The sequence below is a fragment of the Apteryx rowi genome, unplaced genomic scaffold, assembly GCF_003343035.1.
Source record: "Apteryx rowi isolate R43461 unplaced genomic scaffold, aptRow1 scaffold_389, whole genome shotgun sequence".
Classification (NCBI taxonomy): domain Eukaryota; kingdom Metazoa; phylum Chordata; class Aves; order Apterygiformes; family Apterygidae; genus Apteryx; species Apteryx rowi.
In genome coordinates, this window is record NW_020450407.1 from 519,193 (window position 1) to 542,306 (window position 23,114).

General features: G+C 38.8%; 1 protein-coding gene across 6 annotated transcripts in view; it reads right to left on the reverse strand.

Moving 5' to 3' along the window:
- TBC1D9 (TBC1 domain family member 9) overlaps positions 1-23,099 on the reverse strand; it is a 60,356-nt gene extending 37,257 nt beyond the window's left edge. For 5 of the 6 annotated variants that reach the window (XM_026074446.1, XM_026074444.1, XM_026074443.1 and 2 more), the window contains exons 1-4: positions 22,953-23,099; positions 6,941-7,051; positions 2,192-2,310; positions 336-564 (exon numbers count right to left, since the gene is read on the reverse strand). In XM_026074446.1, the coding sequence (XP_025930231.1) occupies positions 336-564; positions 2,192-2,310; positions 6,941-7,051; positions 22,953-23,079 (586 nt within the window). In that variant the 5' untranslated portion in view covers positions 23,080-23,099. The remainder of the gene's footprint in view (positions 1-335; positions 565-2,191; positions 2,311-6,940; positions 7,052-22,952) is intronic. The other variant, XM_026074445.1, reaches the window with a different exon arrangement.
- Positions 23,100-23,114: the final 15 nt, after the last annotated feature.

The following is a 23,114-nucleotide window of genomic DNA, read 5'->3' on the forward strand; positions in this document are numbered from 1 at the left end:
CTGAGTAGTACTGGGGGATTGTATAAGAGCAGAGGGAGCCAAAACTGGTGCGATCTCACCCCTATTTTCTTTTGGACATGGTCCTTGAAGTGAACAATACCACTAAACCATGCTGGGGTATTTTTTTGCAGACAGCTAGTTTGCAAAATCCAAAACAAGCCAGGGAGCAAGTGTAAAATTAAGCAGTGCAGACAATCAGGGAACTGATCCCTACTCCAATTTTACTTAGCAACGTCTTTGTACTATTAGCATCCAGCAAGCAAACAGTAACAAACTGCAGAAGATTTCCTAAAAATTTTCAGGCGCATAGACCACCATTCCACTGTTATACATACCTTCCCTTCCCATGAGGAAAGAATAAAAGCAAAGGTGATTAATGCTGAGATACATCCAGCCCTGACGGGGAACCTTCCCCTTCCAGTAACTGCAGGAGTAATAATTCACTAATTTCTCTTCTTCTGGCATCCCAAATAGCTTGTGAAACTTCACTATGGCTTCCTTAAATTTTTCTGTATCATCATCCTCCTTGATGCCATTGATTTTGTTGTACTCAGCGATGATGCCCTAGCAGGCAGTGAAGGAAGTACATAGTGTGTTAGCCACCACAGAGTTGTAGATATCCTTATTACCATTGCTCTCTGGATGCAAAGGCCACAAATTATTGTGGTGTCAAGAAAGTCTTTTCTTTGTTCCCTGTTTTTCTACTCATTCTTTTGCTTACATAGTTACTTACTTTTATTGAAGGCTGTCTTTCTGATGATTTTGCTTCTTACCATGTCTGTGTCACAAGTAACCAAGCACCAACCACTTAGCTGCTTTGTCAGCATCCTGTTTTAAACTAACAAGTCTATCTCAAATATTCCTAACTACTCCTACTCCTAGCTACAAGGCATCTATGACCTGTGAGTTTTCCCCCTCCCAGGTAAGATGCTTCTTGAGGAAACAGGGATAGGATTTCACTAGAACATTTTCTTCTAAAAAGAAGGAAAAAAGTCAAAGAAAAAAGAATCTATTACTTATTAAGGAAAAGRAAAAAAACAACCTATGACCCTTCTTAATGGGTCCCGAACAAAAAAGTAAGAGAAACAGAACTATCTTCTATTAGATTAACCAACAGGATAGAAAAGTCATTCATACTTTCAGGTGCAGAAGAGCTTCATAAAGTCTGAAATGGCAGTAGTCTAGTGAAAGGCTGCTTTTTGATACCTGAAAGACTACAGACGTTTCCGTAAAATAACTGAAGTTCTGCTGTACTCACTTATTTTCCAATCTATTTCATAAACCTTCTTTACTGCCCTCTATCTTAAAGTTATAAAATGGAAGCTACTACTTGATAAATTGGTCCATTCATTTGGAGAGTAGAGTAACAATAGCTAACCCTCATTTGTTAGACAATTTTTTAAAAATAGTTGTTCAAATCTAAAAGTAACAATTTTCTTAAAAGATTATCTTTTTGCAAAACAGATGTCTTCTGACATAAGATATTTTCATGAGCATCTATAGCCTTCATATCTGATCCACTAGTAAAATACACTCAAACACAAGGGAATTTTTAAGACAGTTGACTTATTACACAAAATGTTGAAAGAAAGGAATGAAACAATGTGAATGTCTGGAATACACACAAATTATGTACAGTATAATCATTTTGCTTATGCATAATCTTTCATCAACCTGTTTTTATATAATTCTTAGCATGGATGAAGTACTTTTTATCAGTATATTCTCCTGTGGAGGGAAAAGATACACTGGTAAAATCAACCAAAAATCAACTAGCAACCCCCAACACCTATATAAGGTGTAAAGGCCAATATTAAGCCATATAACTGTATAGAAATAGGTAAAGAGACATTACAGAATGAGCATGTGTAAAAAAGTTAAAGCTTTGCACTGAAAAAAAGTTGCATTGAAAACTGACAGAGCTTAAGACAGAAGCAATAGCACAATTAACTTTGAAACATTTAAATGATTGGAGGTCTACATGTAATTTTGTTTTTAACCACATTGCTGTAGTTATGTGCACTAATGCCAGGCTCCCTAATTTTTGGTACATGTTATCACTCTCYGGTTTTCCTTCAAAAAGGTGAAGCAGTATACGAATGCTAGGTCAAATTTGCTTAGAATTCACATCAGATTTCCTTCCGCAGTCACATCTATCATTAACAACATTTATAATAATATACTTAACTACCTGTATTTTTCCTCTGACAAATGTGTTTATGTCATTCTCATTTTCAAAGATTGAAAGAGTTTGCAACAAATTCTGTTCAAGCCACTCCCAGTGTTCAGTGATTTCCTTCCTTGAGCAACCTGCATAATAAATAAATAAATGTTACCAATTTCTATGCCCTCTTAATCATAAACAGAGAATTCAAAACTCGCCAGTAACGAAGGAAGCAATATTTCACCATATAGCAGATGCTGYATCCTTTGAAATTCCAAAATTCTCTCTCATAATCTGCAATTTCATAGTAAATAGGTGGCAATTTTCAAGATCCTTTGTAACAAGCACCTATTGCTTATGTCAGCATCACGAGTGAAAGAAAAACTAAATTTAGAATTCCAGCCACAATGACAACACCAAACTGTTCAACTTCACCTTGAAAAGTTAGTAAAGGTATTACTTGCATCTGTTAGGAACCAACAAAAAAAACAAACCAAAAACCAAAAAACCCTCAATGGTTGTATATTCTACAATTGGTTCTTAATTGTTCAGCCTGATATAGAATGGTACACTATGAAATAATTATAAATTTACAAGAGTAAAAGTTGAAAAGGACAGTTTTCCTGACAACTCTGTTGAAAAGCATCTTCCTCAAAAGAACAGTGCTGAAAGACCTCTAAGAAAGCTAGGTCTTTTTAGGGGTGGGAGAGTTGTCAGAGGTGGTTTACTTGTAATGATGAAAGAACAAACTGAACTTCAGCAACTCAAGTTTTTTTAGGAGACCAAAAGGGGTCAAGTGAGATAACGCTGACGCAGAAGAATCAGCATACACATAGTTTATAAAGTAGCACAGAACTAGAATGAAAAAGCTTCYGGCATGAACTTGAGTTTACATATGCAAATTTCTGCTTCTATTTTATTTGAGATGGAAYTGCAATAAATAAAACTTTCATTTTGTCCCCTTTGTTCTCTCTGTCTTGCAAAATAAAGTTGTTTGTGCTGTTCAAGATCTTTCTGTGTGCATCTTGAAGGAAGAATAAAATCCAAGTACTTGCAGAAATTTTGTGTCCCCAAAATGGAGTCTGTGGGATTTATTTCAAAATAGGGTTTAAGTAAGTATTTTCAGAAAACAATCATTAAATGTTCACATTGAAATATATGCATCTGAAGCGTGATTAGAAGTATGTCAATCTAACTAGGAAACAATCAATGCTAGAGTCTTTTCTATTTTTCCCCTTTCTTCTTCAGTCACAGCTTTTGGTTCATTTTACTGAGAACTAGTGAGGAGTAAATGCTCTTGCCTGCTAACTAATGCCTACAGAACCCAACAAAGGAAAGCTGCTCAGGCGTAACCAACCATTAGAAAGAGGTTAAGCTACAACAAGCTGCTGCTAATAAATTCTCCAGCTTTGGTACAGGCACAACTAGATTGTCACGTATCCACGGTATACTGTTTTGACACAAGCATTTCCATGGTTCATAGAAGAACTCAATGCAACTGTCCTGAATACATACCAAACAATTACTTCTTTGCTGCTCAGCAACAAATATTGGGGGAAAGAATTATTTCTAGGGAATACAATCAGAACTTTACACAACTCTAAGGAAAGCAACAGACCACAACATTCTGTGCAACTTCCAGGGAGATTTCACATTTCTGGTTGCAGTATAGATAAATAAATCATGTTGCAGATCAGCCTGCATATTTAACCAATGATATTTCAGAACTGCAAGTGATTGTCACCACTGCTTCCCCTCAAAACTACTGGATGCAACCACTTCTTTCCGGAACTTGGAAGGTGGTCTGAAGACTGATTTATTTCTTCTTGGCTTTTACATTGCTGTAAAAAGCAATGGTGAGATATATGAGCTATGTGTATAAAATTAGACTGTCATCAGAACAATTGCTCATCTCTAAGAGCAGTGAAAAGCAGTGCAAACACACTTCCCCAAAGCTCTCTTTCTTAAAACTCTGTTCCTCATTTGTGGCTGATCAGTTATTTTTCATCACTTCTCAAGAGCTTTGGTTAATATCCTCGACCTGTCACCTCCCATCTCAATTTTTCCATTGCTTTTTGTCTCCAGTATCTTACTGTTTACTCCCCCAGACATTCTCATCTACAGCATATCATGCAATCAGGCCAAAACCCACAGCTGACGTGGAGCAGAATTAGAGTTCTAATCTATTTCTCATCAGTCTAGACCCTTCTCTTTGCTCTGTTTACTCAGGRTTAAAAAACATTTCCACTACAATGTTTTAAAGTACACACTTATCCTTTGTCAATCTTAGCACATGTTGAAAGTATTAATTCATTGGCCTTTTAGGTGAATTAAGCAATATCTCTAAATCCTAGGGAAGGGAAAAAAACATCTAGCATATAAACCACCGCACTTTGGAATACAGAGCAAAAACTGGGAGGAAATGAAAGGGACAACAGTATGTACAATGGGCTGTTAATCACTCCTTCCCCTTCTCTAAATGGTACGTTCAGCTTATGGTGAAATGAAATGAGCTCCTCCACTTTCAATTTTATGCCTCTGCTTATCTGAGGCAACACACTAGTATAAACAACAGTAATTATCTATAGATATCACCACAAAAAATCTGCAAATGCACTTACAGAAAGAGTCACAAGGCCCATTTCCACAAAGTCACAGAAATTCATTTCTGTATGTGTGCACAGTATTAGTGTTTTGAAGAAACACGCCTTTGTTGAGAGCTTTGTGATCCATTATTTTGTCTAAAAGGAGTCTGTAAACAGCAAGAAAATGCGTGCCCTCAGTGACTCCTTTTTGAGTTTCTGGGACAGAGGTGCTTACTAATCACTATGCTCTGACATTTGGGTGAAGGGAAGATGGGGTTGTACGTGTGTCTGCAATCCTCTCTGCCCAGGCACAGATAATGTAAATAAACATGACTTTTACCTTTCTTTCTCCTGACTGAGATCCATCAGAAGCTGACCTGCAATGTCCCATTACTTGCTGTCACAGCAGAGTGACTGACAGTACAAAGCAAGTAGTTAAATGAAGCTTCCAAAAAGACCTTCATAATACTGACAACTCCATTAATATCTATTTTTACTATTAGCTGTCACTAAATGGAAATTATGTTATACGAATTTTAAAATCCTTCAGGGAGTTGATACTAATCAGTGCACAGGGAAAAAATGGCTGTTTAATTGAAACCATCTATCAGAATTGCTTATCATCAGAAGTGACAAGAAATACCTGCACTAAGATGAGCTATTCAAAAACTTCATATTGAATTCAGAACATGAGACAGCTCTGGGATCACCTTTGCCAGACRCATGAATCACATGCTTATAAGACTGCTTTGAACAACAAAAATTATAAGATCTATGGCAAGCCTCAGTCCATCCCTCCCACTCTTCTCAAGACAGAGGATTTATGCAAACCCCCATATCCCTTCTAACTCATCTGGAGGAAAAGTCATCCCGAGTATTCAAATTTCAAATTCTGGTGGGAGGATGGAGATGAGAGGGTGCCATTGTTAGGCCAGCAGCAGTCTACAGCTCCATTACCCAATATTTTTGAATTTCAGGTAGCGTCAGGGGTGCTGGAAGTTAATAGTCTATTAAAAGGATGACAGGCACATGTGCATTCCCYATTTGTCCTCTTTTTCAATTTTCTTTCACAAGAACAGGGTTCTGGCTGCTGCCTAAAACACCTTGAAACTTTAGGGCTAGTTAAGTGTTGCATTCAAAAGGTTTTCACTTTCCAAGACTGGCAAAGTAATCCTATCAAACTGAGGACTTGACCTTACAAGCTTAGCCAATGAAGGCTAAACAACCTCCATCTTCTGCATTCAGCTGCAGACACTTTTCAGAGTTGGCAAATGGAACCAGACTACATGCTGCTTCACACCACTTGCAAAAAGTGCCTGACCACAGAAATAAATGTTTAATTTTTACAGGATCTGATGCACGCAGAAATCCTAGTTGACATACCAAAATAGACACCTCACTGATTTCGGCAACCACTATAATGACAGAAGGAACAGCCTTATGGTTAGATATGTCAAAGTTTGAGCCTTCAAGACCAAAGCTCTTAAGGGTTACCACATCTACTTAAGAAAATACACTCTGTATTTAAGCACATAACCTAGGCACTGCCATGCTGAAATTTTAGGTACCTCATACCTAGAAGGATGATACACTCTGTCTGAAATAACTGGGCAGGAAGTGGGCATCCCAGGGACTTAGATGGCACTCACCTTGGAGGAGACTGATCCCAAGATCCAGGAAGTGCCTTAGGCATACTCAATACTCAGGTGAGAGCTGAGATTGCACTATCTTCCTAGTTTCCATTTCAAGGGAAGTCAGGTGCCCAGTCTAGATAACTTGGGGACCATAACCCAGGCACTCCCCCTACCACACTGTTTGGAGGTAGCCCATCACTCAGGAATGCTGTGCTTCAGAAGTGCGGCAGGAATGAGCTGTGAGTGTGGGGAAGAACACGCAAGGAAAGGGGATAGACCCTAGACTGTCTGTCAGGGAACATACTTGGGAGATGAACAGTGGAAAATAACACAGGCCTCTGTCCCTGCTCCAAGGTCATTTCTGTTTTTACCCAGTCATTGCCTAACATAACACTTCCTATTTTCCTAAGCTTCCTATTTAACCACTAGATTTTCTGTTTCATCCTGACCCATTTATTTGTCCTGAAATGACTGTTCTCAGCAGGCAGGATGCTCTATTAGTTATGTGATGTACCCGGGAAGAACAAAAATCCACTTGTCAGTATGTGTATCCTTACCACAGGCAATAGTCCAGTATACCAAGGAGTCTGGTGCTTGGTAGAGGATTCGATATGGTGCCACTCTTGCACTGGAGTCCAGCACAACATCAAGAGTACCCACAAGGAGACCTACAGGACAGGAAATAATGATGAATATCGAGTGATGGATCATCTGGGACCCCACATGCTTCCTCCCCTCCCTTAAATCCTCCATTTCACCCTCCACAGGAAAAGATAGACCTATGTATTCATCCCAACACACTTGTTCCTTCATGTTGTAAAGGGAAGAGTGACTCAACAGGGAAAGACCTTCAGTTTCAACAAGACTCCAACTTTTAAACATAAATTGATTCTAGTATAAAGGCAGACAAATTAAAAAAAAGCATAAGGTAGCTGTTTTATAAATCTATGTTTAAAAAATGTTTAATTTTCTTCTGCGTTTCATAGGCTTTTGGAGCCCTGAAAAAAAAACAGTCAATACAGCCTAGAATGACTCAAAATAGAGCAGTCAGCTAGAAAAACATAATCCAAAGACCTCCAGCAAAGATAATTATGCTATTTTATGGTCTCGCTCTTCAGGGTAGGAAGGATCAAAATACTAACAGTGAAGCTGTTTTCCAGCTGAAAGACAAAGCCATTCTGTTTCCCCAAAGTAGCTTCGAAAATTCTTTGCTACTGAGAGGCCATCAACAGTTGCATACCAAATGCTACCAACACTCCCCCAAAAGATTTCCCTGACTTCTAGATAGTAATAGGAACTTATTAAAAACAAATAAACAAACAAAAAAAACAAAATGCCCTTTTTATTCTTTAAAGCTATATGAGATTTCCCCATTTTTCACCTCCACAAAAAAATTTTCATCTCCCATGCAGAGATGTGGATTGTAAATTCTTGTGTTGGAAATTCTCAGTAAATTCACATCCTGAAAAAGAATGAACTTTAAAAGGAACTTTTTCTGCAAATATTTACTGGGGCAGAAGTTAGTTTTCTAACAGCTGAAATAATCTGCAAGCACCAAAAAATCCAGAATTTTAAAACACTCCTATTAAAATCACCTTCTAATTTCAACTGGCTGCTTTCATCTTTTACTGTCAGTTTTATTAGTTCCCCATTCTGTAGTGTCCTAAGTGGTACAGAAGGCTGCTTCCCTAGCTGTTCCTCTTTCAGACTGGCTTTATGCATCACAAAGGTATAAAAGCACTACCCATTTTCCATCTTAGTAGAGTTGTTAAATCCAAACTGCAACTGACATTTGGAAATACCCCACCTACCAGTGATTCTGTATTCTCCAATTTGATATTTTTTTATTTGTTTGTGGAAACAAATATACAGTTCTTAACAAGTCAGATTAAAGGTAATCTCTAAATTAAATGTAACCCAATCCACTAATATCCACCATTTTTTAATCCAAGAATTCTGAAATACATGAAAACAAGCCTGGATATGGTATCAGGTCACTAGCAAACAAGGCCAGAAAGGTGTCTGCTGATTACAGAATATGAACACAAAATAGTAATGTAAAATAGTCCAATGTTCATTAGCCAAGCTAGCTTTAGCAGTTACTATGCAATTTTATACCCTCACCTCTCATGTCTTTTTGATTACTGGTGTATGCTGACAAACTCCCCCAATCGATACTCCACCAGCCCTCCTAGATACATCTTGATTACTTTCAAACTCAGCACACTGAAGTAGTTTATAATGTTCTTTTAAACTTCCATTATCTTGCACTCTTTTCTGTTACATATACTCTCCATTCTACCATTACAAAAAACAATACAACTATGGTCCAGAAAACAATGCGTACACATTTCACTTCAGCAACGGGCAAAGATCCTCAAATGTGTAAAGTTACTAGTGAGTTTAAGAGTATTTCTCAATTGGAGCACAGACCAAGCCAGATACTACGAGTTTCTCCTCTGGGTTTGCTGCAAGCAAGTGGCAGGGCTTATGCCAAAGCTTATTCATGCTTTACAACTTCACGTGTCTACTGATAGTACTAAACATGCAATAGGCATGATGTAATATTAAATAAAGTTGTATGCTGGCCAAACATACTCTTCTCTGGGGTACAGATACACTGTTAAGCCTCTGGAATCTTTAGAAATAGGTTCATTTCTTTCCTTCTGCTGTATTGCCAAATTTATTGGTGTGTGGATGGCCCTAACAATTTTGCCACTAGCTCTAGGAGGGTGCTACAGCTGTGAAAACTGGGATACACAGCTGAGGACAAAGAGCTAGAATAAACCGACTGACTTGCTTAGCAACACCAAAAAAGGGTCTTCACCCTACCTCCTTCTCCCTAAGACACTGAAGATAGGAGGAGAGGGGGAAAAAAACAAAGAAAATAACAATGTATGTTGGAGTGCTGGACTAGCCAACACCAAAACAACAGACGGAAGGTATGTAAGAAAAAGAAGAATACTTTCCATTGGTGCAGTTAAGAGTTGTCCAGTCCCTTTTCCCTGGAAACAGGCTGTAGAAATGTCCCTGCAGCAAGCTTGGAGGAAGAAAATCCACAGACCTCCAAAAGGCCCCAAGGAAAATTCAAAGTCTAGCTTTCTGAATCAATTGCAACAGACATTTTATCACTAAAATCTTACTTAGACAATGGAATATCTGTTTTGATAGAAGATATATGTGGTATTTCAAAAATAATTTATGTATTATTATACATTAAAGCCAATTAATATTTACTATTCTAAACATACAATTACCCTTATTGCTGTCCTTTAGGAACTGCTCCATTTTGCATTATGGGTCAGTTTTTTTGTTTTTTTTTTTTTAAATGCAGATATGTGATGCAACCACAAAGAAATAATAGCAGTTTAAACTGATAATCTCTCCGAAGAATTTCTACGTGGAAGCAATCATAATTAAAAAAAAAAAAAGGAAAGAAATAATCAATTTTAATCCTGTTCATTAACTCTTCATACAGCAAGTACCTTCTGAGAAACACTGAAGAAACAAGCAACTGAAAGTACACGTAAAAAAGAAAGAATCATATTGCTTAGATTAGATCATTCCTTGGGCAAGAGCCAATGAATTACCCAGTTATCAAATCAATGTGACTATACTGATTGCAAATGTCTTTCCTTTCATTTCATCAGGTTTCTCACAAGACATAATGAAACAAGGGAAGGAATTTCCTATGTAAGAATACTAAACCTGCAAGCCCTTGTTCAAGTGAACAGTTCTCATGAGCATAGATTTAAAGCATGTGTTAAAAGTTAGTGGGATTAGCGCCTGACAAACTGATGACAGCCCTGATTCTGAAGGCACTCAAGCACAAAAAAACGTATATCTAGGACCAGTCCCACCAGACACACATGCTAGATGTCTGGAGCAACCAGACATAGACGTGGGGAGGGGAGGGGAGAAGGGAGGAAGAATATCTTCATTTTGTTTGATAGGACTTTTTGAATAAAGTCAGCTTCCTCTTTTGCATTCTCACATCATAAATCAAAAGACCAGAAAAATATGAAGTATTTTTTCTTTTTTGTGAAACACAGGTATTAGCAGAGGAAAAAATCAGTCACAAATGTAATGTCTGAAACCAGGGAAGACGCAGATGCAACTGGCTAAGAGGCCGGTGCAATTGCTCTTGCATCATATTACTGGAAGGACATACAATGACCTGGATGGTATTACTGGAAAGGAATTCTGTTACTTGATATAATTTATATTGAGGAAAGAAATCATACTACAGTTTATTTATCTGAACACTGTGCCTCACATTTAGTCTTAAGCAGCAGGGGGACAGGCAATAATCATTGCACAAAGTGTACAGATTAGTAGTCTGTACTCATGCATTAAATTATGATGCACTGTGCTTGTAACTTTATACTAGTAATCAAATTTCAAAGTGTTTTTTGCTAGAAGGGATTACTTCAACATGAAGCCTGATTTCCTGTATAACACAAACCCTTTTTAAGCCAAATGATTTCTATTTGACCAAAGTGTACTTTCCAGAAAGGTATGTCATCTTGATTTGAAGACTAGCCCAATTGATTCTGCCAGCTAGACTCTTCCAAACATCACTGCACTCTCGTCTCCTTGGGGATCTGCAGGCAGTGCCAGACTGCTTACAAATTGCCCACAAATGGTAATGAAATCAATGGATGACCTGCAGCAGAATCAAGTTGGTATATCTTAAATTACCACTACTGAAAATACATGCTTTATAGTATGTGAAGACAAATAACTATAGAATTCGCAATGTTTTTAGTTGTTTGGATATACATACATTCCTGTACTTGATGACTGTGACACAACTATTTGCTGCAGGTCTAATCTCCCCTCTTTCTTTTCTTCTTTATTTTAAAATAACTAGTGATTACATTTTTATCTTTCACAAGAATTTGCTATTTTTTTTGCAGTTACTGATGTTTAAATTAAAAGGAAAAGCAAATTTATGCATCTTACWTATGAACAACCATTTTTCATTACAACAGGATTTTTTTCACTGACAAACAGTAACCCTTTATCACCAAAAGTCATGCTTTGACTTAAATTAAAAAAAAAAATATGTGCACACGCACACACACATCAAGTAGTTTTTACCACCTTGCTACAGCCCCTCTGACAGCAATCTTATGATTAAGTTTGTGACCTTGCAATGTTTTACCCACTAAAATACACAAGGTCCTCAAGGTAAATTGGATTACACAGTCAAGAGTGAAGACCTGGATTATATATTACCTTTTGAGTGCCATATTAAAGCACCAAAACCAATTTAGGTACTGTTTATGAATTACAATGAATAGTGACCCTTCAAGTCTTAAAAGTTACTGGCAGCATGGTTTTGTTGCACAGCTAACACTATCTAGCTCAGGACAAGAYCACAAAGTGACACTTCTAGTCCAGCTATAACATTGCAACCCTCAGATTTGGGATGTTTGCAGTTCAGACCAGTGATCTATGATGCCTCCATTCTTCAGTGTCGTAGGCAACTTGCATGAGCCTTGCCTAGACCTGGAAGGAGGTCATTTTGCGGCTGGTGCGATTGTTGTGCCTCATACTCATTGCCATCCAGGGACATGCTCTCCTCCTCAGCTTGCCAGATGCAAAGTGTATGTTATGGGGAGAAGGGAGAAGCTTCCTGTCCTTCACCTGGCTGCTGGGAGCCCTGCCCTGTCACCATCACTGCCAGATCCTTCTCCAGCTCCACTCAGTGGCTATGGCTGCTGCAGAAGACCCAAGAGTCAAGCAGACAAAGATGCTTGATGGGGAGCAGCCAGTAGCTCTTGGGAGTCACAGACACCCTTCTGCTCCAGGGAGAGGCTGAAGAACAGTGCAAGCACCCCACAAAGCATGTGGGCAGGGCAGAAGAGCAGCAGATGCTCCCTATTTATTACCCCCTTCCCTTTCTTCTAACCTTTCAGCTGCCACTGCTACTGGCTTAGCCTGGGGCTGGGACAGCAGAAGCCAGAGTATATTTCCTTCCACTTGGCTTCCCACTCATAGGGATACTCATTGTGTCATCCTCATCGACTCTGTCAGAGATCTGAGCGTTATCACCTTGCCAGGGGTCAGTGCTTCCTTTGTTTCAGTAGCAGTTTATCAACAGAAATAAGCCTGCTGACGATCATTTTCACTATATGCATGGCTCTTTTTGTTGTGCTAGTAATGCCTTCATGCAGGCCCACAACAATAAAAATGCACCACATCCCTCATTATTATCATTATTCCAAAATTTTATATAAATTGTTTCCAAGAGAAGGTGACTTCTGACAAACTATCATTTATATAATGAACAGCCTGTCAGTCTCTCAAACATCTTCAGTAACAGATTTTTACTTTTAAAATGCCTAAACAAACAGCACGCATGTATCTTTTTAGCACCTAGAGCAAATGTAGAAGTATACATTCCAGAAGAGCGAAGATTTAAGACAGGTCAGAGTGGGACTCTTAAAGTCATGCTGATGAACTATTACTCAAGTAGTCCCATTTATGTCAGTAGCCTATTTATTTATGAGCTCAATACTGCAAATTGGAATGTCTCAATCCATTCCTAAGAAAGCTTGCAAAATCACACACTTCATTAGTAAGATTTTTTTAAAACAGGTGTACTGACATTCCAACACTGAATGAAACACATACTGCTTAAATGGTTCCCAATATTTAAAGCATGTTGAAGACCCTTTCTCTTCCCACTGTGTAAGATGAAGAGGTAATGCGCTCTGGTCCTAATCCCGAAACACTGAAGGGACCCATTTGGATTGTAGACTTGGGCTGAATTCTGAGAAAGCCTCATTCAGTAGTGYTGATTTATACCATGGTTTCATCTGAGCACTTAATTTTATATTGATTTCATGGACAATAAACAAACTCTTCCTAAAGCTTAGATATTACTTCCTGGACTGTAAGAAAAATAACTCATAATAATACATAGTTGAGATGTACAGACAAGCTTTTGTTTTTCCTAGTCACTACAATGGATCATTATTTTTCCATTCTTTCTCAAGGCAGTCCACGTGTTCATGTAATCAGCTCACTTATTTGTTATTACAGGAAGAGGTCATACAATTACTTGTCTGTCAAAACCCAACCTAAGCAACAATCTGAACTCCATAGGTAGTATTATAGACATACCCTTTCAAACGAGTCATCAGTTCTATTTGATTTCATGGGACAAACTAAATGAATAGTAAGTATCATACACCATTTAAAAATAATCGGAGTGTTAAATTTCCCATCCTGGTAACAATATCCACAAAAGTATGAAAACATCATCATTGTGAACACCACCCTTGCAACTTTATGATGAGATAGACAGTTCTGTAGTCTATGTGTGTATTCATAAAAAAAGGGGGGGGGAGATAATCTCAAAATATTTATTTGATAATGGTCTTCCCATAAAATTATATGGCATTAGTTTATATGGACATGTAATGCTGTATCAAGAAAAAAATTCTTCCTCTGAAATTAAGGCCTAAAATTTGTTAAGTTTTCCTCAATGGCTGCCTTCGTTGTGCTTTCTTTCTCCCAACAAACTTTACAGGACATTGATGTGCCTATCCAGAGATTCCTTTGTGCCCAAGTTTTCAAACATCTGCAGGGAAACTGACTCAAGGAAGTGCTGTCACTCTGCTGACATTTAGCAAGATAAGCAGCAAAATCAGTACTTGTTCTTTCTGTCTTCAAGCTGAGGAATACAAATGAGAGAGAACAGATTTAAAACCTAACAAACAATCTTCAAAAAAAAAAGGGATCATACATACAAAACTCAGGAAGGGCCAGCGTGGTGGTCTAGCTTGACTACAGCAGCATAAAGCAGCAACAAAGGATAAAGCTTTAATCCTCCCTTCAAGTTTAACAGCTGCGATTGAACTACATTATCTTCTAGAAGTCACAATTTAACAGTGATCAGCAATTGAACATCTACCACAGTACTTGCCAAGGCGTCCAAATGACTCATGACCATCCCTTTTAAAATTTATATCGTAATTCTAATCTAAGTCTGACTAGGTTTAGATTTTAGCTTTTAGAACTTCTTGTAACTTTGTTAAACTGAAGAGCCTTAATCATTRTATGATATGACTATATTGGTCAATGTTATCTACTAAGCTTCATTTAAAAATATTTTAGGATTGTAAAACTTTGCTGCCTTTCTCCTCAACAGAGACAAAAATCAGAATGTACACACACAGACAACAAAAGAATTGTCTTTACTTCCACCAAGGTGAAGCTTACAGACAATGAAACGTCTAAGTGCAGTACCTCACAAATAATACATCCAATGAATAGGTGTCCCCAAAACAAATCTACTAGATACAAAATAAAACAAAAACCTAATAGAAGTGGGAAAAGGATGGGTAGAGAGATGAGTACCAACAGGACATACTAGACAATTACAGGTATGTGAAGGGTTACAGATCAGAGGAAACTGATATTCGGACAAAAACCCAAATAATCTCACACACCTGGAGAAAATAAATTTTGTATTACATGTCAATCACATGAGGCTATAAGGTCATGGAGAAACAGTGAGAAGAGACATGGAGTTAACACTTGCCTCCAAGGTGGTTCTATAATAATCATTAAATTTTTTATATATATATATTACATATAAAAATCAATTAAAGTAGTCAATAATTTAAAAAATAATAAACAAGATATTAGTAAAATATCAAAACTCACTCCTTCGGAGTTTGTTAAACACCACCACTCCCCCCGAAAAAAACATACTTGGGGAAAGCCAGAGCCAAGAATCATTGACCAAAACAGAAGGGAAGTCACCGAGTTTCACTTGTGATCAGAACTAATTCTTGTTAAGTATCCCCTTCCCTCAGAATAGTGTAAGCAAATTAAACACTAATTTCACCTCATGGTCTAAATCAACTACATCTGCACCAACATAAGATTCAGGTAAACTACATAAAATTCATGAAAAAATCAAGTAAGCATGACCAATTTTAAAAAGTACCGCCAAATTACAAAGAAAACTGATTTTAAATTGAATCTAGCCAAGAGAAAAAAAAAAAAATCACTCACACAAAATTGAGAATTGAAGTGTCTACAGTAAGTTAATTCAGCTTGAGCTAAGGAACAGTCCTGAAGCACAGCAGGATCAAATACAAGCTAATTCTCAAGAGAGGTGGACAGGTTTTGGAAGAAGCAATGTAGATCAACTGTCCTGACTGAATACCAACACGGACAGAATCAGACTTCAATAAGCTATCAGAGGAGGTGTTTTACCAGGGAAAGAAAGAATGCTGAACAGAAAATSCAAGTACTTTGGCTAATGAAATACTGGAAAATGCAACGGGGAAGCAGAACACAGAACTGTGAGGAAAGAAACAAAAATACGTAGAGAACTTATTAGCTGAAAATGAGGTTGTTGTGGTGGTAGGAATTCACAAACCCATTACACCAAGCAGATCAGAACTGTCTGAAAACAACAACAACAAAAAAATGGTGCAATTGGAAGTCGGGACTAGAGAAACTCACAGTCAGTTAGAAAACAAACAGACAGAAGATTTTGAAGAAATCCTCCAGGATTTAAACCCACATTAGCACTCGATTTGAAGGCAAAGTGTAAATGTTGAGTATTGAAAGTCAACATGGATCAGACTTCAGAAGTATGATTAGTGATCGCAGARCTGAAAAAGAGCAAAATTTCACAGTCGAACTATTAAAACCATTTACACACCTTGTATCTTTATATTTCAGCAAAACCAGTGGCAGCAACAACTCTGGCCTCTTACAGGAAAAAGCTACATTACAGAGTATGATACTATGAGGGATAAAAGCAGCAGAGGGTGCAAATCTTCGAGAAGAACAGAGAAAGCTGAATTGATCCTGCACATGCCAAATGTTTACATGAAGAACAATTACACAAGAATATGTACTTTTTTAACCCACTTTCAAAGGCACGCGACAGTCTATACCAGCCTACCTTGTGGAACCTCTTTTAATTCTACAAAACTAACTGAAACTGTCAAAGCCACGACCCTCTGTGAAATATGATATATTCTTACAAGAACAAGCAACTGGACATTAGAGTGATGCAAGTATGGATACTGTTGCAGAAAAGTGCCACATTCTCTACACCTTTCAGTGTGGTACTAGACAATAATAACAAAAATCCTGTAAGCAATACAAACTCTGGTATAATGGCCTAGACTTGACTTACTACATTGTGCTCTTAAGTGACATTACCAACAGGGCTTCAGATGAACAGAGATCTCCAAAAATAGCAGGCCCGGAAAACATCTTTGAATTCCAAGTGTCAAGCAATAATATTATGTTAGAAGGCAAAACCAGCAAGTGACAGATCAGTTCAGAGGCCTTGATGGGTCACACTACTCAAAGTGTAAGAGATGAAGTAGCATCAAGGATAGGAAAGTCTTTCACCAGAAAGCAATACAGTATGGAAACAAGAGCTGTGCTGCACCAAGCAACACTGAGACTTTTCATCTCAAGCACTGTATCTGTGCAAACAGTGCACTGTCTGTAAGAACTGGAGATCAACAGAAGCACAAGAGAGGAAACAAGACACCTTCCAAATAAGCATACGTGAAGGTATCTGGGAATTCAATACAAAGACTGGTGAACCAGTCCAGAGAATCAGCAGTTCAACTGCCCGTCTCTAGATATTTGGATGACATCTCAAAGTGGATATCATATGGTGTGAAGAAGCAAGTATAACCATATCGAATCCTAATAAGAAACCGCAGCAGCAAGAGAACAGACAATCTGTAACAACAAATGACAGGAGCACGAGAGACTAGTTTCCACTCCATGAGCCAAATGGACATGGAAAGCTGATGGATAAACTGACCACTCATATAAGTTATGCTAATTACATGCATTTTGGTAACTGCTTTATTTCAAGTATCAGGAAGCACAGGCTTCTCTCTGAAGTGTAACAAGTGTTAAAATCTTAACTGCTTTAGTCAATATAGAGAAAAAGCATCAAGTTTGTTAAAGCGTGCAACATCTTTTCATGAAGGCAGATGATATACTGGCCAAAAGCTTTTCTAAATCTTAAACATAAGCAGGTTTTTAAGCTATCCTTTCCTTACTGCTCCAAATTGAGAGGATGAAAACAAGGCAAAATTCCTTCCCAAATCTGGGCTCCTAACTGTATTGTTCAGGAAGGCTGCAGAAAAGTGTTCCGAGTTAGAACACTGTCACAGTATTAAAAAGTGTATTAAATTTGACACTGAAGGCCGGCATCAGTCAGTCAAGCTCAGAATGTTTCCTTTCTGCCTTTCCAGTGTGGAAATTATATGTCAGCCCCTTCCACACATGTATCTGGTGAGAAAGACAGTACTTCATCAGTTTCTTTTATCAAAGTCAGCAGATTTCCACCTGCTCTCTTCCACTTAAGTATTAGAATCATCTTTGGCAACATCTCATGGCCTCACAAACCTGCACCGTCTCACACACGCGCTGTCCCAGCTGTAAGCATAAACATCCTATCTGTAAAATAATGCACTCCTTAAAAACACAGCTCTTGCAAGCTAAGAAGAAATTATTTGTTTTGGCATTCAAAGGGATCTTACAATAACAACATCTTAAAGAAAGTGACTTCAAATTTCATCTCTGTTTCACACACAAATGTATGCACCCAAGAAAAGAAGCACAGCACAGTCGCATAAGCTGATCATGCCACACCCTCAATCTCTCTTCCTGTAAACTGTAGCAAAAGCATTTGTTATGCTCTCAACTATTAGCTGCATTAATTTTTTGAAATAATGTTTTCAAATAAGTTTGGCAAACATTACAATAACATAGCAGAAAGCAAGTATTGAAACATTTTAAATCTATTTCACTTCACAGTGAAGTATATACCTAACACAAACAAACAAAAGCCTTCCAGGTATTTATAAAACTTATGACAATCAAGATCCTTACATCCATGAAAGTAATATGTTAGTGCAAGGCACAATGTCCAAATCACAGGAGAGATTAGGTTCATGTTCTCTCCTGCTTTCTCTGCTCCAGCTGGTACAGGCTGCAAATGCCGTAACACAGTGGATCCTACTGGGAACAAAGCATTTCATAAAGGCCAAACTACCAAGCTGCTCAAGGGAGGTAGCTGACAAACAGGCAAACTGACAGCTGTCAAACAGTAGAATAGGTATTAAAAAGAGAAGATTAAAAACACCCAACACCACAGAGAAAAATAAGAAGAAGAAAAAGAAAGGCTTTTGCCCTGTTGGTGAACAGAAGGAAGATCAAAGTCTTGACTAATGTTCACTCAAAAGCAAAACATAGGCAAGGCATTATGTGCAAAGCATGAAATGATTTCACTATGGAGAATATTGATCAACCATCATATACATTTAAAGCAGGAAAKTACATTTTTGGTCTTGTCCTGGAAGAGTAATGCAGTGATGCAAGATAAAGAGTTTACAGAGCAGCTATTAAAATCCAATCTACAAAGTTGTCCCCATTTTTCTTTTAAGAGGAAAATAAAACCCAAACAACTCTTCAGTTAGGGCATGCTTACAAAGGGAAGTTGCACTGGTATGACTGCTCTGACGTAGACACAATCATTCAAAAGAGTCTGGACCTTAATTTAGTATAAAAATGGCTTCATACAGCTTAGTAGAAAAGCTGGAGCTCTTAGGCAAATTATTAATTAGCTACATTTTGTTAGCAGAGATGACTTCCAGGGACTGATTAGGCACTGCACTAACACTTAATCAAGCTTCTAGCAGGTTACAATCCAATATTAAACTAAGTGCCGAAAGTATTTCTAATGTCCAAATGAGTATTTAAACAAGAGACCTTCCTCTGTTTAACTAAGTTATGTAAATCCAAGCCAAAGGCAGAGAATCAGTGCAGAAAAGGCTGAGATTTCACCCCTTCCCCCAAACTGAAAGATACTGCCTTTCCAGCAAAGGGTTACTACACTCAGAGAGGAGCCAGGAGAACAGATGAGGCAAATACTGCTCTTCTGCTTCAACAGAAAATCATCAGAATTACTTTCACGCATATCCAGGGCAATATAAACCACTTCATTTCGGATAGAGGTGTGTGAATGGCACCTACAAGATCCATTCTCCCGGGCTTTGCTCTGGTGGTGGTAACCTCCACCCAAGGGATGATGATAAATAAGGGATGGAGGACAGGTAAATCTGAGACCCACTGCCGTCATGTCCGCAGTGACTGTCAGCCTTTAGCCCCAGTTGCACAGCCAAAACACCCAGCAGCAGCATTGTTAAAGAGTGCTACCCCGGCCTTCCCCCTCTCAAGCCCATTTACCCGCACCAAAGCACTCTGGCTCTTCTGCTATGCTAACGCAATGGGATTACAGTGCAGCCACAAATTAAGCTTATCAAAATTTAAGGAGTTAACAGAAGGAAAGAGGGGCATTAGCCTTAACCCAGATCAGTTTGCTGACTGTTCAGTTTCATGGCAAAGCTGGATTTGATGGCAATACCAGTGAATCAATGCTTCTCATTGTCAAACCACGGTTTAAATTACACTAGTGAAGCCATCTCACGTTGATAATCCCATATGTCCAGCAATCTGAAAGCCAATTGTCATTCTACAATTTAAGACAAACTTCAAGAGTCAACAATGAGGGAGCACGTCAGCAGAAATTATATCACAAGAAAAAAAAAAAGTGACAGCTGTATTTACATCCTCTCTGCATGTATAAATTCAGACCACTCCCACCGCAGTGAAAATCTTACATACAGTATTTCTAATCAACTTCAAGAACGTGTGATCTGGTTTACTGCAGAGCAACCAGGCCAGATTTTATACAATATTCAAGGGTGGGTGATTTTTTAGGGTATAACTGAACAAATTTCAGTATTATGTCATTATAGACAGAGGAATTATGGAAAAAAATTGAAGAGGTTCATTCTTCTATTTCTCTAATTTGGATCAGACAGTCTCCAGCTCTGTCATTACAGTTCTTTCTTYATCATCTACAGAATTTTCACAAGATCATCCAAAATGCTATCCTTATCACAAACTACATACTGTGTTGACAGTTTCAGCAGTTTTATTTTATTTTATTTTTAAAAACCTCTGGATCAGTTAGGTCCCTCAACATTTTCCTTTTAGCCAGTCTCTCCTACTAAGAGCAAGCCTTTGTCTGTCTTGGCCTGCCTTGGCCCRCCTTGGCCCTCAACGGGTAGATCACAGGTGTTACAGCAACTGGCACAACATTCCAGTACTGGTGTTTCCATGAAATACAACTAATCATAAACTCCACTTATTTTTGTGCCTACCAGGTTGGGAGTGACCCAGCCACTCTATTGCCATCTTTCTTCCTCTCCCACCCTTTGTCCACTGTTGTGGCAAAATTCCATGTGCTAAAACAGCAAGGTCCGACAAGTTCCCATACAGCTCTTTGACTACTGCCAATACTAATAACTTTATGAAGGCTGTTTCTGCATGCTAGCATGATGGGTGCTTGTTTAGTTATGGTTCTAGCAATATAGTGAAAAAGGCTATAACTTTTTTTTTCCCCCAACCCCCTCCCCCCGACTCATACAAACAAACAAAAACCTTAAAAAGTGGCTATTTGTTGCTACTACCTCATCCCTAGCACAGATGCGATTCTAGGCAAAGCACAGACACCAATAATAGCCACTTGAAAAGCAGTTTACAAAATAGGTATACAACTTTTGCATTCTGAATCAGTATTCACTATATAGACTGCATCCACAAAGTCAAATAACTGATACACTGCACTAAAACTTAAATTCCAGGGGAAAAAGATGCACAAAGACAGAACTATTTCTTTACTCTGACCTCTTACCAAATGCTGCAGGCTTACCTGAGCTTCACAAAAGAAGCAGCAGACATTTACAAATCCTATTTTCACTCAAAGGACTAAATCTTCAAGAGTTGTCTCTCACTCTGTACAATGATATCATCAGTCAGACTATTATGCATACAACTGCAACAAGGCTTAGGTATATATGCACTCTGCTGAAGAGAAAACCCAAAATTCTCAAAATACTTCCCCCAATAATTGAGAGATGTTTGGGACACTGACTGGGTTTCTCAAACAATCTCCAATTCAAAAATGACAAAGCCAGAGAGCCATGAGGATGCCTAGTCAGATCACCTGCATAAGACAAACAAGGAGAACTTTGGAAGTAGCATCCAGTTTTCTTAAACCAAAAAAGAAAAAAAAAAGTCATGGAGAACCCACTATAACTTTTGGTAACTCTTACCAATGGTCAATTAGTCTCTTATAAGTCTGTACCCTATTTTTCTTATTTTTAGGCATCAATATCTGGCCACTGAATCTTGTCATACTAACAAACCTACTAATTCAGTATCCCTTATGAATATGACGACTAAATCACACCTTTGATTTTCTCATTGGTAAATCCTAAGCTGCTTTAACGTTTCATTGTCAAGCATCTCTTCTAGCTCTTTACCTACTGCACTAAGATAGTGGAAGAAATACTTAGTGGCAGTTGTGTAATCCTTGAAAGGCCAGAATGCAAACAATTCCTTGGTAAATACAGTGGGGGTAAACTTCTGAGGTGAGAAAGATTTAAAATGGATTTGTCAATCTTGTTCAAAATTTCAAAGATAAAAATCAACCAGCAGCCAACGTGGAATAACTGCTGGTCACTTCCTATGCAAGAATGAGGTGGGTACATTAACAAACACCACCAAAATATGCTGAAAACCTCAAGGGCCTCCATGAAAAAACACTTTACAGTGGTGCTTTAGTTGATTGTAAATTATTTACAAGTTTGTAGAGTATTCAAAGGCTGAACAAACACTTGATCTTTTGGCAAATATAGTGAGGACCTTGAACCAAACATATGCAATCCATATGTTTGACTAGTCTAAAGAGCTAGTTTCAATGTAAGTGGGCAAGGAAAAAATTAGAGTCTTCAGAGACCAAGTCTGACTAATTTCTGCCAATTCAGGCAGGATTGGTGGTAACACTGCTGAGCTCTGTATTTCCGATTTTATAAAAACGCATATATAGTGACTAAAAATAATGAAAGGTCTTGACAAACATGCACACATTATCGTAGAGACCAAAATGTGCGTGACCCAAACCTCTACAAAGGTGTTTTGAGTTGCCAAGGGTTAAAAACAAAGCATTCGGGGAACATACTTTACCAGGACACCCCAAAGAAGAACACAGGGGATACAAAGCAAATCTGTCCCCGTGGTATGTATTTGTGAAGTACAACTCAGCCTTGGTTTAAAGGATGAGAAGTTCAAAAACAGAGTCCTCCATAAATGTCTCCAAGTCACACCCTAAGGTACGAAGGGATCACACGCCACTGATCACCGGGGGAAAGCTTCAGCTTCTCCAGTAGCCGTAAGAGCGCAAATCGTAAGGAAACGTTACCCTGTTCCACACCCTGCGCAACGTGAAGAGGAAAAAAAAAAAAAAAAAAGGCTGCCTGGGTCTTACCGCAGCCCTCGGCCACCGCACCACCACTGCCGCCGCCGCCTTCCCTCCGGCAGGGAGCCGCAGCCGCTAAGCCCAGGAAGGTCACAGAGCCGCGGCGACACCGCTACGAGCCCGGGCCGCGCCGCTGTCCCGGGGACCCGCCGCCGCCGCCGCGCCCTTACCCGCCAGCCCGCCGCCGCCTCCATCGCCGCCGTGCCCCTTCCTCCGCTGCAGGATGAAGTAGGGGTTGGCCCGCTCCGTGACCCACAGCGCGTTGGCCAGCAGCACCTCCTCGGGGTTCACCCACATGCTCCCGCCGCACCCCAAGGGCGGCCCGGCGGGCG